Genomic DNA, 18,303 nt, shown 5'->3' on the forward strand with positions numbered 1-18,303 from the left:
CTGGGCATGTCCTTTTCTTTTTTTTTTTTTTAGTATTTATTTCCGAGAAAGACATACACACACAGAGCGTGAGCAGGGGAGGGGCAGAGAGAGAGGGAGACGCAGAATCTGAAACAGGCTCTAGGCTCTGAGCTGTCATCGCAGAGCCCGATGCAGGGCTCAAACTCATGAACCATGAGATCATGACCTCAGCCAAAGTCTTAACCCACTGAGCCACTCAGGCGCCCCATCAGTCTTGATTATAGTCATGCTAGTGGGCATGAAGTGGTATCTTAATGTCATTTTAATTTGCATTTCCTTCGTGGCTAATATGTGGAGCTTATTTTCATGTGTTTATTTTCCATTCATATATCTTTTTCGGAGAAAGGTCTATTAAGATCTTTTGTCCACTTTTTAATGGGGTTATTTGTCTTTTTATTGTTAAGTTGTAAGTTTTCTTCATATCTTCTAAATCCAAGCCTCTTATCAGATATGTGACTTGGAAAAAGTTTCTGTCATTCTGTGGGTTGTCTTTTCACTTCCCTAATGGTGCCCTTTGCAGCACAAAACTTTTAATTTTGATGAAGTCCAATTTATCTTTTTTTTTCTTTTATTTCTTGTGTTTTAGGGGCCAGATCTAAGAAACCATTCCCTCTTCCAAGTTCACGAAGATTTATGCTTATGTTTTCTTCAAACAGCTTTTGGAGTTTTAGCTTTTACATTTAAGTCTCTGATCTATTTTGAGTAAATTTTGTATATGGTTGAGGTAGGGGTTCAACTTCATTCTTATTCATGTGGATATCCAGTTGTCCCAGCATCATTTGTTGAGAAGACTATTCTTTCCACATTGCATTGTCCTGGCACCCTTGCTAGAAATCAGTTTCCATTGAGTATATGGATTTATTCCTAGACTGTCAGATCTAGTCCACTGGTCTATATGAGTATCCTTATGCCAGTACCACATTGGTTTTTATGAGTATATAACTATAGCATGTTTTGTAAATGGAAAGTGTGAATTCTCCAACTTTGTTCTTCCTTTTCAAGATTGTTTCTATCTATATCCTTTGAGTGTCCATATGAATTTTAGGATCAGGTTGTCAATTTCTGCAAGAAGTCAGCTGGGATTTTGATGGAGATGCGCTGAATTGGTAGATCAATTTGGGGAATACTGCCATCTCAAAAATATGACATCTTCAAAACCATGAAAAGGAGGTGCCTCCTCTCCAAGTCTCGATTTCTTTATCTATACAACGCCTATCCAGGAACACCCACTCTAGCTAAGTAGGAATGAAACAAAGTTAGTGCAGGGCTATTGAAACACTCATTAGATACGCGCTCTATGTCAGCTTTATTGTTTCGAGGAGGCGGAGCCATGCGGCGGGGGCGGGGCGGGGCGGAGGAGGGGCGGGGCAAGGCAGAGCCACTTGGCGAGGGCGAGGGCGGGGGCGAGGGCGGGGGCGGGGGCGGGGGCGGGGCACGGAGCCGGGCGGTGGGAGAGGCGGAGCCGTGCGGCGGGGGCGGGGGCCAGGGTTCCCCGGCCCGCGGGCCGCTCGGTTCTAAGTGGCCGGGGAGGCAGGGCGAACGGGCCCCGGAAGGCGGCGGGAAGGAGCCGGCATCCGGGTCATGGCTGCGCCGGGTGCGCTGCTGGTGATGGGCGTGAGCGGCTCGGGGAAGTAGGTCCAGGAGGGCCGGGGGGCGCGGGAGGCGCACTGGAGGAGGCGGCGCGCGCGGCGGAGGCCAGAGCCTGAGTCACCGTGCCGGACCCGCGGGGGACGCAGGCTTCTCGGGAGACCCCCGCTTCCCTTTGCCGATGAGGAAGCGGAGGCCCGGGGCACCTGCTCCCGCTCCCCACCGTCCAACCTGCCCGCCCCCGGGGGGGGGGGGGGGGGGGCGGGTGCCGGCCCGGGACCACATCCGAGACCAGGGTTCTCCGCCTATAAATCGAGAGGCTCTTGGCGAAAGCCCTTTGTAAAGAGGCACCTGCTGGGGCGCCACCCGCAATGGCTCCTGCAGTCACAAGTGCCCGAGTTTGGGAGCGTCCGGTCAGAACAAGGCCCAAAGCACAGGGACAAACCTCTCCCTACACAGGGTCCCAGTCTCCCACAGATCTTGGTCAGATCTGGAGCAGCAGCTCCCTCCTGAGAGGTGCTGGACTTTTGTGATTGGATTTTAGGAAGAGAATTTCACCTCCTGGTCTGTTTTCTCTGTTCTGTGATCAGCGTTTATCAGCTTAAACTGGAAGGAGTCAGTGTTAATAAGGCGTCACAAAACCCCCAAGGGTTTGCAAGGAGGTACACCGGATGCCACAAAGCCTCTGCCTAGCCCGGTCTGGCCAACGTGGGGACTGTGAGCTAGACTTTGGCTTCCTGATTAGACCAAACTCTACCTTGCTTTTTACCGGAAAAGGCAGCTACAGCAGCATTCCGCCCCAGGCAGCAGAAGACAGATCTTAATCAAGTGAATTATCATAGCTTCAAAGGCCTTATAATACCCTCCTAGAATTTTCTGGACCAGGAACTGCTTGTGTGGTCAAGTATATATTAAAGACTCTTTCTTGCTCCAGGTAGGAAAGTTTAGTTTTCAAAATTATTGTGGCGTTTTTAGCCTGGTATCCTGAGAAATTAATTTGGGGGTTCTTGAAATAAAATAAAACAGGGAGTCAGAAAGTCCTTAGCTGTTGTATGATTTGAAGAAGAATGTAAGACTGCTTCTGTGGTGTGACGAAGTGGGTGTCTAGAGCCAGAGATCACACAGCTGCCTGGTTGTGTGAGCTTGGGCAATTCATGTACCCCTCTCTGCCTTGGATTACATTGGGAGGCTGGTGGCTGAACCATCTGACTTATGTGGTTATGATATTCATGCATTCAGTAAATATTTATAGAGCTCAATCCTGACTCTGTGTCACTGATATATATTGAATAGGACAGATAAAATCCCTGCCCTCAAAGAGTTCACATTCTAGTATGGGAAACAGACAGTAACTGAATAAATACATGTACATAGCATGCCAGCAGTGGTCAGTGGGCCAGGGGAAAATAGACAGTAGAACAAAGAACAGCAGGCAGGACAGTGAGGGAAGGCTCCTCTGAGGCAGTGGTATTTTGCACAAGACCCACAAGAAGTGGGAGACTAAGCCTGATGGACAGCTAGGGAAAGATCATTATAGGCAGGCAGAACGGCAAGCACAAAGCCCAGGAGGCTTGGTTTCTTGGTGGACGACCAGGGAAGCCATTGCATCTGAATGATGGGAGATGAGGTCACAGAAACAGCGAAGGTGAAGAGAAGTGATCATATGCTGGAGATATTCTGAAGGTAGAACCAGAAGGATGTGTTGATGGACTGGATGTGGGGTATGAGAGAGGGAGAGAGGTGTTAAGGATGACTTCAAGATTTTTGGCTTGCGTAATTGGAAGGAAGGGGGTTGCTATTGACTGATGGGGAAGCAGTAAGCAGAGCAGGTTTAGGGAAAAATTTATCAGGAGCTCAGTGTGGGATGTGGTGAACTGCCTATCAGTCATCCAAGTGGCTTTGTCAAGTGGTTGATTGGGTATAAAGTCCAGAGTTCAGGAGAAGAACTTTAGAAATAAATGTAGGGATCCTTGGTACACAGATATATTTAAAGACATAGATGTTGAGATCACCAAGGGAGTGAGTAAAGATAAAGATGCTGGCCAAGGCCTGAACCCTGAGTCCTCTGATGGTGATAGACCAAGTAATAAAACGAGATGAGAATTGATTATGTTGATCAATGGATGTAGCGACATTGAGTTCTTTGGTGACTTTTCTGAGCCCCTGATAGGGCCTTGCAGAATTTTAAATTACACTCTATAACATTTACAAGGGAATAAATGGCTCAAGAAAACAATAGTCTCAAGCCAGAAAGATTGCAGTTAAGCCATTGTTAAAACAAAGTAATGTCAAGTAATAATTTTACTTATTTACTATGTTTATTGCCATTCCCTCCCCTATCTGGATGTAAGGGATCTGTTTTTTCCTTTTTGTTTACTGACTTATGTGTCTAGAACAATGCCTGGCGCGTAGTAGATGCTTAGTAAATATTTGCTGACCTAATGCATGAATGAATGAACAAATGAATGAACGGAACTATTTGAGTAGGCGGCAATGTTAGTTTTGTTTTGTTTTTCTTTTTTCAACGTTTTTATTTATTTATTTATTTATTTTTGGGACAGAGAGAGACAGAGCATGAACGGGGGAGGGGCAGAGAGAGAGAGGGAGACACAGAATCGGAAACAAGCTCCAGGCTCTGAGCCATCAGCCCAGAGCCTGATGCGGGGCTTGAACTCCCGGACCGCGAGATCGTGACCTGGCTGAAGTCGGACGCTTAACCGACTGCGCCACCCAGGCACCCCAGTTTTGTTTATATGTTAACAGCCTTCGTGAAGCCACCCTCTGCTTCTTTCCAGGTTTCCTTCTGTTGATGACATGAGCTCAGGCCCTCTGAATATCTTTTGCATTTAATCTGTGCCCCCACCTACCGCCACTGTCCTACTGGTTTTTGTTTTGTTTTCAGTCTCCTTAATCCTGATGTACACCAACTCGCTTGGAGACCTTTGGGTCCTAGCCTGAGTTGTAATGCTTACTCCCGTGAGTCTTCACTCTGAGCTGAGCACTGTGACTTATTCCTGCTGGGGAGTCCCTGTCCCTGACCACTTTGAGTCCAGCTGTTCTCTGGTTTAGGTTTGGATAGAGCAGTAGACAGTAGACTTTTCCTTTTCCTTCTATCTCCTCCCTACCAGTCTACACCCAAATCTAGTAGCTCTTCTTTTAAATTGTGAGTGGTGGCTGACGTGTTCATTCCTGGCTAATCTTAGTCCTAAGTGTGACTTCCGTTATGCACAGCTCGGGCTTCTCTGGCTGTGGAGTTAGTCGCCAGTAGGCTGCAATGTCACCCTGTGCGGGCTTCAGCACAGTGAACCTAGTGGGACAAGTCCCAGTCCTCATCAATCCTTTGGTTACATCGGGGAGCAGGTCTCAGTTGGGCACACATGTATCTCTAACACCTCCCTGATACCTTCGTAACAAAAGAGAGACAGAACCCTGGAATCCAGCTAGAATGTGAGCAGGGTCTTATTTTAATTGTATACATCTTTTTGGTTACCTTCCATTTAAGGCAAGTAATGATGGCTTCTGGTAGGAAGGAAAAAAGTTTCCTTCTTTAACACATTCACTTAACTTTAAAAAAATGAAGCAATAAAAAAAAAAAAAAACATCAAGTAGGGGCACCTGGCTTGTTCAGTCCAAAGAGCATACAACTCTTGACCCTAGGGTCATGAGTTGAAGCCCCATGTTGTGTTGTGGAGATTACTTAAATAAACAAAACTTTAAACAAACCAAGTAAATAACTGTAGAGAAGGGATGCAAAACTTCGGAGGGAGGGCATGAGGACACAGTAGGAGGATAAAATCAAAATTCTGAAGGTGGTCCTACAATGACTGGCATTTGGGCAGCGGATTAGAAATTGAGGGCAAGAAGGGACTTGAGTTATCATGAACTGTCTGCCAGCCTGCACCCTGACCCCAGGGCGCTAGACCACAAGCCTCAGGGTGGCTGGGAGCACATGGCAGTGCGCCAACCATATCCTGGGGACTAGTAGGTGCTCAGTAAGCACTGGCTGAGTGAAATGAGTAGTGAGTGGATAAACGTAGCTCAGTTCCCCTGTTTTGCAGGTGATGAAAAGGGTTTGGAGGCCAACTTGCACAGAAGCACATGGCTATTTAGTGGCCAGAGGGAGATGGTAGCCAGACATTAGGTGCTGAGACCCAAGCCGTTCTCACCAAGAGTGCTGCCTGGTAGGGTTCTAGCGGGGCCTATTCAGATGCGCTGCACAGAGGACATTTCCCTCCAGGGTTGAATGAGTACTGGTGATTCTCATCCCAAATTTTAAGAGTGTGTCTCTGTTAACCCCCAGACAAGGTGTTAATGCTTTTACGAGCTCCTTGAACCTTGTCCTGGGAGGTTGAAACCCTGCCCCACACCCATCCCCCGTCAGACCCCTCCTTCCAATATCCTCAGTAGAATCTTATCTTTATTCAGTACTTTTTCTCAAAATATAATTATCTATAGAACAGGGACCAAAAAGCTTCAGAAAGAACTTCAGTTTAATGAGATCTTATATACAGTAAAACCTTGGTTGTGAGCATAATTCATTCCAGAAACATGCTTATAATCCAAAGCACTTGTATATCAAAGCAAATTTCTAGAACAATTGGTTCAGTTGTGATCATGTGATATTTAGCATCATGTACTACTAGGATTGCACAAGACATCGCAGGTTTATCAAGTTAAAATTTATTAGAAATGTTTGCTCGTCTTGCGGAACACTCGCAGAGCAATTTACTCATAACCCAAGGTTTTACTGTATTGCTTTTTGGAAAAGAAAATTAGTGGTAATCAGTAATTATGTCATTTAAAGTTTTTTTTTAGTTTAACGTTTATTCATTTTTGAGAGACAGAGACAGAGTGTGAACAGGGGAGGGGCAGAGAGAGGGGAAGACAGAACCCAAAGCAGGATCCAGGCTCTGAGCTATCAGTGGGGCCCAAACTCACGAACTGTGAGATGGTGACCTGAGCCAAAGTCAGACGCTCAATGGACTGAGCCACCCAGGCACCCCAATTTTAAAAAACGGGTGTTTTTTTATGTTTATTTAGTTTTGAGAGAGAGAGAGAGACAGAGCACAAGCAGGGGAGGGGCAGAGAAAAAGGGAGACACAGAATCAGAAGCAGGGTCCAGGCTCTGAGTTGTCAGCACAGAGCCCAACGCGGGGCTCGAACTCACAAACCATGAGATCATGACCTGAGCCAAAGTTGGATGCATAATCAACTGAGCCACCCAGGCGCCAACCCCCCCCCCCCAATATTTTTTTAAGTTTATTTATCTATGTTGAGAGAGAAAGAGAGCACAAGCGGGGAGGGGAAGAGAATCCCAAGCAGGTTCTGTACTGTCTGCATGGATCCCAATGTGGGACTTGAACTCATGAACCATGAGATCATGACCTGAGCCAAAGTCAAGAGCCAGATGTTTAACTGACTGAGCCACCCCAGTGCCCCAATTACGTCATTTAAATTCCTGGAGGAAACTAATGTCATGCTCTAGACTCCAGGGTCAAGAACATTACTGTCACTGCTTCAGTATCATAAAGTTAGTGGGTTTCAACACAGCGGGGCAGCCGCCTGTGTCCCAGGGCACCCCTGCATGGTGGGAGGCACATGCGGGTTGGGAAGGGCAGTCACCTGAACCTCTGTGTCCTCTCCACAGATCTACCGTGGGCTCCCTGTTGGCATCCGAGGTAACCTGTTCTGATGCCTCCCAATTTCCAGCCCCGTTGTGCTGTCTCTTTGCTTCTCTCCCTTACGCGCCCTTTCTTCTGGCCTGTTGGGGTTTGTCAAACAAACCATGGGCGTGGCTTGTGAAACCCAATGGAGCAATTTTGTTTTTCTCTATGGTGATCACCAATAGTGATGAATGAAAGGAGCAGCAGCCCTGGGAGCTGGGATAGTGACGTGGCATCAGGGCCTCCCTGCTTCTTCCCTCCCCCCACCCCAGGGGTGGGGAGCAGCAGGTGGAGGGGAGGCCGGCGGGGCGGGGGGTGGGGGGGGGGAGGGTGGTCCTTGGGCTGCTGGTGAGGAAAAGGGTGCAGGCTCATTTCCACACCTGCCGGGCGGTATTAGTGATGGTTGTCACGTGGGCCACACTGCCTGCCACACACACTGTTTCACTTTGTTCTTAAAGTTAGGTTGGAAATTCTACGATGCAGATGACTATCACCCGGAGGAAAATCGAATGAAGATGGAAAAAGGGATCCCACTGAATGACCAGGTAATGTTTGCCATCTGTTTCCAACACAGATGCTCCGGCCAGGGGCCAGGGGTGGAGATCTCGCAGCACCTGGCGTGGGAGAGTTCCTGCACGAGGGGACCCGTGCACAGTGCTCCAAAGCCAGGCACACGGGGGTCCTGCATGTGTCAGCTTTGGCCCTGAACTTCTCTCTGAACGCAGAGTCAGGACGATACCACCCTGCCAGGACACTTTGTTGCAGGCTTTTAATCTGCAGATTACATTCCTGAGAGGGCAGAGGCCCTCCTGTGCCCCAGACCTGTGCCTTCATCCTCTCTCCCCAGGGTCACCGTCACCAGACTCTTATCTACCCTAAAGCCAGAGTGATCACTACAGATCCAAATCCAGCCCTTTGGAAGTTTCCCACCCATCTCAGGGCCAAAACCTAAAGGCCTCACTATGCCCCACTCCTGTGGGAGTGTGCCCACCCTCCCTCTCTCCACCAGAGCCACCTTGGCCCCTTTCTTCTTTTTTTTTAATGTTTATTTCTTTCTTTTGAGAGAGAGCATGAGTGGGGGAGAGGAGCAGAGAGAGAGGGAGATAGAAACTCAAGCAGGCTCCTTGCTCAGCTCAGAGCCCGAGGTGGGGCTTGAACTCACAAACCCGGGAGATCATGACCTGAGCTGAAACCACCTGAGCCAGCCAGGCGCCCCAACCCTGGCCCCTTTCAGTCACTTCTACTGCTACGCTCTTCCCCGCAGGGCCCTTGTATCTGAGGTTCCCACTGTCTGGAATGCACTGCTGTCCCCTCTTCTGTTAACCCTGCTCATATTCACAGCTCCGCTCCCATGCCACCTCTTCAGGGAAGCTCTCCTGGACCTACTAAGGGCAGACCTCCTGTAATACAAACTCTTGCAACACCACAGCCCCCACTGCCCTGGTCCCATTTGCAACTTGGCATTTGATGGTGTGAGAACTTGATTAATATTTCTCTCTACGACTAGATTTTCCTTCTGAAAGGGCAAGGACTGTGGCCTGTTAACCATTATAAACCCCCAAGGCCAGACACACAGTAAATGTCAGAAAATACTTGTGGCACAGTTGTAAGTGAACAAACGAAGGAGAGAAGGAATGAATGAATAGTAACCTCATTCCTTTATGCACTGTCACGAGACCACTTCCTAAGGGTCCCTCTCAAAGCAGACGTACTAACTGTGGACTCACTGGTATAACCAGCTGTAGCCCAGGTGAGATGTGAGGGCCAGGTCCCCTCAGCAGCTGAGAGCAGGGCCCCCCGCCAGGCTCACAGGGCAGGTGTGTCCAAAGGGCGGGAACAGAGTGGAACTGGCCAAAGACCGACACCGACATTTTCACTTTCAGTGACCTTGGCCCCAGCCATGCTGCCACTATCTCACTGTCTGCCCTTTGTCCCGCCTTGCGGGACACTCTCTGTTTCAGGGAGTGTGGCTTGAGTTGGCAAAGATTCAAACTTGGAACCATCAAAGTGAAACTTGCGGGGCGCCTGGGTGGCTCAGTCGGTTGAGCATCCGACTTAGCCCAGGTCATGATGCCACACTTCGTGGGTTCGAGCCCTGTGTCAGGCTCTGTGCTGACATCTTGGAGCCTGGAGCCTGTTTCAGGTTCTGTGTCTCCCTCTCTCTCTCTGCCCCTCCCCTGCTTGCACTCTGTCTCCCAAAAATAAATAAATATTTAAAAAAAAATTTTAATGAGATTTGCAACATTTGACTTGAGAAGACAGGAGGAGGGAACCATAAAAGAGATTCAGAGTCACAATGGAAGCATAATAGTGGCATGACACTAGAGATGATGGACACAGTGCAGATGACCTGTCTCCACCACTCAGCTTGTGTGGCCTTTGCAAGTGGCTCAGTCTCTCTGTGCCTCATTTTCCTCCTGTGAAGTAGGGATGGTAAACAGGACCCATTTCATTGGGTTCTTGGGAGGATTAAATGAGGTAATACTAAAAAAAAATAGTCACAGTGAAGTACACAAAGCATTCAGTAAGTTATCACTTACTTATTGTTGCTAATCTATCTACACAGTCTTGTAGGTATAACACAGACCATTTCTACAGTGTGTAAAATGGGACTGCGCCAGCATTATTTTTCTCCTTGGTGAGTGCAAGTAAAAGTTAAGCTAAAGAACGAAGTAAAACAACCCAAATGGATGGATTCTAAAATGGCACTTAAAGAGCCTCTCTCTCGTCCACAAGCGAGGCTTTTAGGTGGGCAGTGTGGGTGGGGGGAGGGAGTAGCATTCAGAAGAGTTTATTGTACAGAAGAAAAGGTTATGAGTTCCTGGACGAAACATAATGACTTGCTAAATATATTGAGAAGAAACCATACAAGTTGGCCAGACTTTAGACTTTCTGTCAGGGAGAGAAAGAGCTAGAACAGCAGATGGTTTACATTTTTAACAACAGCCCAGCCAAGAATGAAGGTGTAGGTCAGAGCTGGGCTGGCACCAGTGGCCCCTCCTGGTCACCTAGCAACCAGCCCCGCCCCTGAGATACCGAGATGAGGATCAAGTGGAAAGTCGGGGCAGAGGTTCAGGTTCGTCTGGGGAAGAGTCTCAGGAAGGCTTGGTTTTGTGCTTGGAGGGCTGAGGTTTGAGTTGAAAGAACCTGAGTCAAATATTCCAAGGGCTCCATAAGGCTATTTAGATGTAAATTAATACGAAATAAAATGTGAACTCCAGTTCTTGGGTTACACTGCCACATTTCAAGTGTTCAATAGCCACATGTGGCCAGTGCCTACCACCCAGACAGCACAGAGAACACTTCGATCATGACAGAAAGCTCTCGTGGACAGTGCTGGTCTAGAGAGAGATATGCCACCCAGGCTGTGATAGGATGTTAGTAGGAGAGTGATGGTGAAGTATTTGCAAGCTCTCAGTCTTCTCTATGTGCCAGGCCCGTGCTGTCCTGGCAGCCCACAGCGACACTTAAGACTTCAAAGTCTGTTGAAGGAGGAATTTTTTTTTTCCCTTGAGAAAGAGAGAGAGCGAGCGCGAGAGGGGTAGGGGCATAGGGCGAGGGAGAGAGAATCCCAAACAGGCTTCACACCCAGCGCTGAGTGCAACATAGGGCTTGACCTCACAACCGTGAGATTATGACCTGAGCCGAAACGAAGACGTGCCCCAAACGAGGGTTTTTTTGAGAAAAAATTTCCTGATTATAAATGTAATATTTGCCCTGTATAGAAATTTGGGGGGCACCTCGGTGGCTCTGCAGGTTCAGCATCTGACTCTTGATTTTGGCAGATTTTGGCAGAGGTCATGATCTCATGGTTCGTGGGATAAAGCCCTGAGTCAGGAGCCATACTGACAGCACGGAACTGCTTGGGATTCTCTCTCTCCCTCTCTCTCTGTCCCCCTGACTCCCCGCATCATGCTCACTCTCTCTCCCTCAAAATAAATATATTTTTTAAAAGAGTAGGGATGAAAAGAGGGCTGTGAACAAACTGATGTTAGTAAATTTGAAGGCTTAGATAAAATTAGACTGTTTCATAGAAAAATATAAATTACTGTGGGAAAATGGGCTTGAAGGGCAGTGATCTGGTGGCAGAGACTATTCTTTTTCTTCCCAAATGGAAACATGATCTTACTGATGCTGCATTTGGCTTAAGTATCAAGAGGGTCCTGGGGCACCTGGGTGGCTCAGTCAGTTGAACATCCAACTCTTGATTTCAGCTCAGGTCATGATCTCACGGTTGTGAGACTGAGTGCTGCGTTGGGCTCCACGCTGAGTGCAGAGCCTGTTTGGGAGTCTCTCTTTCTCTCCTTTCCCTCTGCCCCTCCCTCGCTCTTGCACAGGCACCCTCTCAAAAAAAAAAAAAAAAAAAAAAAGAGAGAAAGAAAAAGAAAAAGAAAAAGAAAAAAAATCAGGAGGGTCCAGAGATCTAATTATATGTGTAGTCTCTTCCTGCCATTTCAAATACCAAAACTGAATCAAGAATAGAAAACCTGGGGTGCCTTGGGTGGCTCATTCGGTTAAGCATCTGACTCTTGATTTTGACTCAGGTCATGATCTCAAGGTCTTGAGATCAAGCCCCACACTGGGCTCTGTACTGAGGGAGCACTGAGCCTGCTTAAGATTCTCTCTCTCTCCTCCCCTCCCCCAGTCATGTGTACATGTGTGCTCTCTCTCAAAAAGAAAGAATAGAAAACCTGAATATAACACAATGCTCATTAAAAAAGTTGAATCTGTAATCAGAGATCTCCTCTCAAAAAAAAGGCCCCGGGCCCAGATGGTTTTTCAGATGAGTTTTGGTCAGCTGGGACCACTGTAACAAAATACCACCAACTGGAGTCTTAAACAAAAGACATTTAGTTCCCACAGTTCTGGAGGCTGGAAGTCCAAGATCAAGATGCTGGCATGGTCAGGCTCTTGGTGAGGGCCCTCTTCCTGGCTTGCAGGTGCAGGGGGGTATGAGGGGTTGTGGCACAGAAGAGAGAGAGTACACATTAGCTCCCTAGTCTCTTCTTCAATGAGCACTAATCCCATCATAATGTTGCTGTGTGGAACCACCCAGTGACTTGACCCCACACCACAGCCTTGCATGTGGCTTACTTCTCAACACCACTAAGTTCTCTCTGGACTTTAACACTGATGATCACCATTAACTATGTTTCTGTACAAATAAACAGTACCTGGAAAAGTCACTTTGTGTCTGCTTTAATTTCAGGACAGGATTCCATGGCTCTGCAACTTACATGACATCTTACTAAGGTAAGAGAGCATCAGGCCTTAAAGAAAACTCATCAGAAGGTAGAGGGGGGAAAATACACTCTTGAAATGACTACTGACTGATGATAAAGGATCCCAGTAATGGAGTGCACTTCTGTCAAGTAACCAACAATGATTTTAATCAACCAGAGACATATAATTTAGTTGGGTTCTAGAGACAGCTTCTAGACAGTTCCACAATTATCTGGGAATCTTGGCAGCCACTTGGCTTCCATAAAGCCATTTCTTCATTTGAAAATGGGGATAAATATAGTTCCTACTCACAGATTATTGTGAGAATTGAGATGAGGCATGGGTGGCACTTAGAACAGTCTCTAAAAATGCAGGAAGTGCTCACAAGGGGGTAAGCAGTGCTACCACTGTTACAGCCACATCACCACCATTTCAAGCTGTGGCCAAGCAGGGAAAACCTAGGGTCATTTGTAAGTCAACAGATAATTGGTCACCAGGATTGGAGGCCTAAATCGTCCTGCTCTATATCATGCTTCACAGCAAACGAGGTCCCCTCCACTCATCCGTGGACCTGGCCCCTGGGAATCCTGGTTGGGATGTAGAGGAGAAAGAAAAGGCAGGGAATGGCTTATAAATCTTGCTTTCTAAAATGAGGACGAAATTTCCTATTTTACAAACCTAAATCATCTGCACCATATGCAATTAGAATATACTTAAGATGAAAAATTCAGTTTACTTTTTCACACCGCACTGACATAGCTGGCAAACCCTGTCTTGCATGGGCTTATTAGAGTTTAGGAGTTTAGGGATTCAGAGTTTGAGAACTCCCACCACTTGGGTCTCTATAACATAAATAGACTCGTCAGAGATCGAATACACTGACCTGTGATGTACACAGAAATGGAAGATCCTCAGGAGAGCAGAGATCAGATATCCAGACCCAGAAAAGACAAGCTCCTACCCACGGCTTGTGGGTGGGAAGAGCCAGAAGGCTCAGATAGGAGTTCATATAAGTTCGTTGCTGATGATACACTCCATCCACTGGGTCTCAAGTGTCACTGGCCATAGAGCGAAAGCAGACCTCTTCAGAATTCTCAGTTGGGAAGCAAACATTCTAAGTGCCCAAGCCAGGGTTTACCCTTCACCTCTACTTGAGTCCCTTCCCAGCCCCAAAATGACTGCCTCTCCTGACCACGGACAGGGGCACACTGCAGCTGGGTGGACATGGGGCTCACTTACTTGTGCAGTCTCCGAGCACGCCGGCTTTCCCACTTTGGTGCTTGTCACTCTGCCTCTATTTCTGGCTCAGATTTTTTTCTTAGCACATCCCTGGAAGCTTCTCATATCCTGCTCACCTTGACCACATACAGTCTGATACTCCCTTTTCTCCTTTCTCCAGCTCTGTACTGGTAACTTTACCAGACTCTTCCAGCATATTGTAGAGCAGGGATGGGGAGGAGCCAGCTGTGAACTTCAAGTCACTGTGAACACCTGTGGAGAACCGAGGTGTGTGTGGTACCGATACCCACCGGCAGCCACCATGTCCACATGCTGTGGCTGAGCCACATCCTACACTGACACCTACCAAGCACTTCTGTGTACTGGGCACCTTGATAAACTTTTCCTCCCCACACTTCTATGGACAGGTACTCTAAGTAGTCCCATCTAACAGACGATGAACTGATGCTCAGGGAGGTAAACTGCCCAGGATGGCTCAGTTCACTAGTGGAAGATCTTTACCTCAAAGCCAGGACTGCCTGATACTTGACCACCATTTTGTAATGCTTCCCGCTGGCCAGAGAAGTTAGGACTGGAGTCCTTAACCTGGAATTGACACCAATTATTTTAAATGACCTTATTCTTTAGTTACCCCCCCCCCCCAACTTTTTAACAGAGATGTAGCCTCCGGACAGCATGTGGTTCTAGCCTGTTCAGCTCTGAAGAAAGTGTACAGAGACATCTTAATACGAGGAAAAGATGGTGGACCTCTGAAGTGTGAGCAGATGAGGAAGGACAAACAGCCAGCTGAGGTGAAGCTCCTCGTGGTCTATCTGAGTGGGTCGTTTGAGGTCATCTCTGGACGCTTACTCAAAAGAAAAGGACATTTTATGCCCCCTGAGTTACTGCAGTCCCAGTTTGATACTCTGGAGCCCCCATCAGATCCAGAAAATTTCATCCAAATCAATGTGGACAAAAATCTTTCAGAGATAATTGCTACAATTATGGGAACTCTAAGATAACATGAAAACTGTTTCAGATCAGTGGTCTGGAACAATCAGGCAGAAATTTCTATCCCAACTCAAACTATGTTCTAGTATCTTTGTCAACACTGTATTCTAAATTCTTAAGGTGAACAAACCATAGTGTACTGAGATATGTGTGTTTGGGTATGATTTGAAGAATCTGTGGTACTCTTGTCATTGTGCTCTGACACACTGGGAGGAGACAGGAGGGAACTTTGAAAGTAAAGCTTCACAGAAATTCAAATATGATCAGAGGGAATTCTATAATCAATGCTGTAAATCACGACCTTATTTAGAACATTCTTGATCATGCCTATATTTGGACAAATAAATGAAACTTGGCTATCCTTGGCATCCCCTGGAAATTGGTCCCAGGAGTAGAAATGTACAATATTGACCGCTCACCATCAAGTCACATCAGACCATCTGCTAATCCTCTCTCCCAAGATAAATAAAAAGCACATAAGCTTCATGGATATAAAAAGTTGCAAAGGTGGAACTTCGATGGATGAAGCATGGAACTCAGTGCCCCAACTGTCCCCATTCATTTTATGGAGACACCATGAGACCAGGCTGGTGTCAGCCACCTGCTTTTCCACTGCAAAAACCATCAGCAGTGGACTCTAGGGTGAGGAAGGAACACCAGAGCTGCTGTGGCCAAGAGATGAAATGAACCTTCCCGAAGGTCAGGAATGTGTCAGGAGCAGCTGAGCTAGGTGAGGCTGTGCAGGGTGCATTCTGGGCCCCGGGGAGGGCAGCTGCAATCTGGCCAGCACAGGCTGAGTTTCAGCCTGTCCCCCAGAGACTCCAGAAAGAGGCTCCCTTATCCCTCTATCCTGACCGAGGCCACAGGATCCAGCTACTCTATGGGCCACTGATCAGCTCTGGCCAGAAAGTGAGTTTTGGAACCAGTTATCTAGTTTTTTTCACAAGGGCATGCAGTCTGTCTTGGGAACTACAAGTAGAATATGTGCTTGGCATGCCAGGAGACTGAAAGGGCCCTCCTGGGTAGGCAGACTTTGCTTAAGGAACATGTGAAACCTCAGATCTTCCTCTCTGCCTGGATATCTGAGAGGCATCTCCTGCCTGACTTCAGTCCTCATTATTCAGGGTCCTTCAAGTCGGCCAGTCAACATGCTCAGGCTGGCTGAGAGTCACCCCTAGTCACAGAGGAAAGACTCAGTCCACTGTACTCAGTGAGCCCACACTGGGTACTGGGATGGGCACTCTGCAGGGTTTGAGGATGCAAAGCTCTGGCTCTCAGGTAGCTTACGTGGGGGTGGAAAGACAGGGCATCTCGTCTCCTCTGGCACCGGCTAGAGTTCTCAGTGAAGGCAGTTGCTCACAAAAAGAATAGATTTTCAAATATCCTGCTGGACAGTCACAGAGGACCTTGAAAAGCCTGTTTATAATTACAGAGGCACAGAATCTATAAATAAAAATACTTTCGCAGCTGTAACATACCCTGAAATTTCCAAGAACGCCATAAAGGAACAATTGTATTCCTTTTTAGTTTTAATTTTACTTAGAGTCGTCCTTTCAGAAAATCATGGTGGGTTTTTCTGTCATGAATATAACACACCTACATCAATCTGTGTTTGTAATGCTTCATTCACAGTGATCCACCTACAGGCACAAGCATCCAGCTGCTCCACTGTGTTGGTCTAGTGTAACTGTGTCCAAGTGTTACACACTGAAACTCATTAACTGATTACAAGTTACTTTCCCTTTTTCTCATTTAGAGTTAAGGCATCGTATTTACTATTTGCTGGGTAAGTTCTACTACCAATCAGTTTCACTTCAAAGTGGTAAGGGGGGGGGGGGGATTAGAAAATAGTTGTTCAAAAATTAAAAGGAGCACTGAATCTGGTGGGGATGGGAACCAACCACTGCTCAAATCTTCCCCAAGATGGCCACAGGGATGCCAAGGTATGAGCCAGTACTGCCCTCTGGTGGCACCTCAGGGGGACACCGCAAACACAGGCCACTCTCCCACCCACAAGAACAACTGTGGCAGCCACAGGTCCTGCCCCTGGCTCCCCACCCAGGCCTGACCACCCTTCTGCTCAGGCTCTACGACCTGGGAAGAAGAGGCAGGTGAGACTTGTCTCAACCTGATTTTCTCAACCCTGCAAATAACCATTTAACCACCTGACCCACCAGGGAGCAAGCTCAGGTTAAATATTTTCCTCTCCTATAAAACACCGCCCGCCTCGTACAATTGGGAGAACAGAGACATGCACAGTGCAGAGACCCAAACTGACACCCCAACTGCTCAACAACTCTTGTTATACTCGTCACCCCTGGGAGTCTGAGGGAGTGTGGCCACAGGACAAACTCTCACTCCTGCTTTTTGGGCTGTGGAGGAACTTGTGAACCCCTGCTAAGTACGAGGATCTTGAGTCTTTGGGCTCTGATAGGTCTCCTTCCAGCCCTCCCCAGCCCTTGAGGCCTGACAGGATTCCAAGATCTGCGCACCAGCTTTGGAATCAGGAGGCCGGAAAGGCTGAGCTCCGGACACAGCACCGCCACACACTGAGTAACCACAGGCAAGACACCACTATGGGTGTCACCTCCAGGTGCCCCAAAGGTCCGGGAACTGACACCTGTTAGGCCAGGCCTCTCTAGAGACTGCTCTGATGAGCAAACTACCTGTCAGTGGATGGGAGTGCAAGAAGGGAGAAATTAAAACAGGGTGACTTGGGGCACCCAGGTGGCTCAGTCGGTTAAGTGTCAGGCTCTGCACTGACAGCACGGAGCCTGCTTGGGATTCTCTCTCCCTCACTCTGCCCCTCTCCCACTCATGCATGCAAATACTCCCCAAAATGAACTTAAATAATAAAACAGGTTGACTTTAAAAACAGCATCAACCAGAGATTTTCATTTTCTGAAACTATGCAAGTTTATTCTCCATTCACTCAATAGCAAATCTGTATGTTCAAAATGATTGAAATTACAAAGTATTAACTGTAGTATGGGATTGTGATTGCTTAGCGATTACCAAGGAAGTAGAATCTGATTAGATATCAGCCTACAAGCTATAAGCTGTGTTGGGCCTCAATGCAGGGAGGTGTTTCAACCTTTGCAGAATCTCAGGTGTAAAATGTATAGCCTGGTGCTGATTTCCAGACAATCTTCAATCCCTCCAGTGGAGATTCCCCCCAGCAATCTTAGACGCTGTAGAAACTGAATGTCACTTTTTGGGTTAAGGTTGGAAAATCATGGGCCATCACTCAGGAGGACCCAAGACCTAATGGTGCATATCTAACACATACCTTAACTAAGGATCCAATCAGATGGTGCTGGGGGAAATGTCCCCAAATCATGGCGATGGCAGGACCTGCACACTGAAATGCCCAGAGTGCCTAGCAAAACAATAGCGGGATATGACAGACATCAGGGAGTGGTGAGGACCATGGCACGATGGAAAATGCATGCCTTATCTAAATGCAGCCACTGCTGAGCGCTCCAGGTGATGCAGGAACATACGTGCATTACACAGGCTGGGTCTGCTGCTCCTTAGATAACACACCTTCAGAACTGGGGGGATCGCAGGAAGAGGTCAC

The 18,303-nt window shown here is 47.5% G+C and overlaps 2 protein-coding genes across 17 annotated transcripts in view; one reads left to right on the top strand and one right to left on the bottom strand.

Annotated features, from left to right (window-relative positions):
* The window catches only part of UBQLN1 (ubiquilin 1), an 84,654-nt gene that overhangs the window by 13,424 nt on the left and 52,927 nt on the right, over positions 1 to 18,303 (bottom strand). The gene's annotated exons all lie outside the window — the stretch shown is intronic.
* On the top strand, positions 1,502 to 16,328 carry IDNK (IDNK gluconokinase). Of its 16 annotated transcripts, none has more exons than XM_030294391.1 (6): positions 1,530 to 1,652; positions 2,199 to 2,542; positions 7,256 to 7,286; positions 7,730 to 7,816; positions 12,481 to 12,524; positions 14,389 to 16,328. In XM_030294391.1, the coding sequence occupies exons 4-6, from the start codon at positions 7,781 to 7,783 to the stop codon at positions 14,732 to 14,734; spliced, it is 426 nt and encodes a 141-aa protein (XP_030150251.1). In that variant the 5' UTR covers positions 1,530 to 1,652; positions 2,199 to 2,542; positions 7,256 to 7,286; positions 7,730 to 7,780; the 3' UTR covers positions 14,735 to 16,328. The 16 variants fall into 16 exon arrangements, with proteins under 16 accessions (XP_030150247.1, XP_030150249.1, XP_030150257.1 ...); XM_030294396.1 differs by having other exon boundaries at positions 7,734 to 7,816; XM_030294387.1 differs by lacking the exon at positions 2,199 to 2,542 and having other exon boundaries at positions 1,502 to 1,652.

This window comes from Lynx canadensis, chromosome D4, assembly GCF_007474595.2.
Source record: "Lynx canadensis isolate LIC74 chromosome D4, mLynCan4.pri.v2, whole genome shotgun sequence".
Classification (NCBI taxonomy): Eukaryota; Metazoa; Chordata; class Mammalia; order Carnivora; family Felidae; genus Lynx; species Lynx canadensis.

Coding starts and splice junctions, on each gene's coding strand:
- IDNK (XM_030294386.1), top strand. CDS start 7,080: ATGTCATGCTCTAGACTCCAGGGTCAAGAACATTACTGTCACTGCTTC. Junction 7,287..7,729: donor GCTCCCTGTTGGCATCCGAG/GTAACCTGTTCT, acceptor TTGTTCTTAAAG/TTAGGTTGGAAATTCTACGA. Junction 7,817..12,480: donor GGATCCCACTGAATGACCAG/GTAATGTTTGCC, acceptor CTTTAATTTCAG/GACAGGATTCCATGGCTCTG.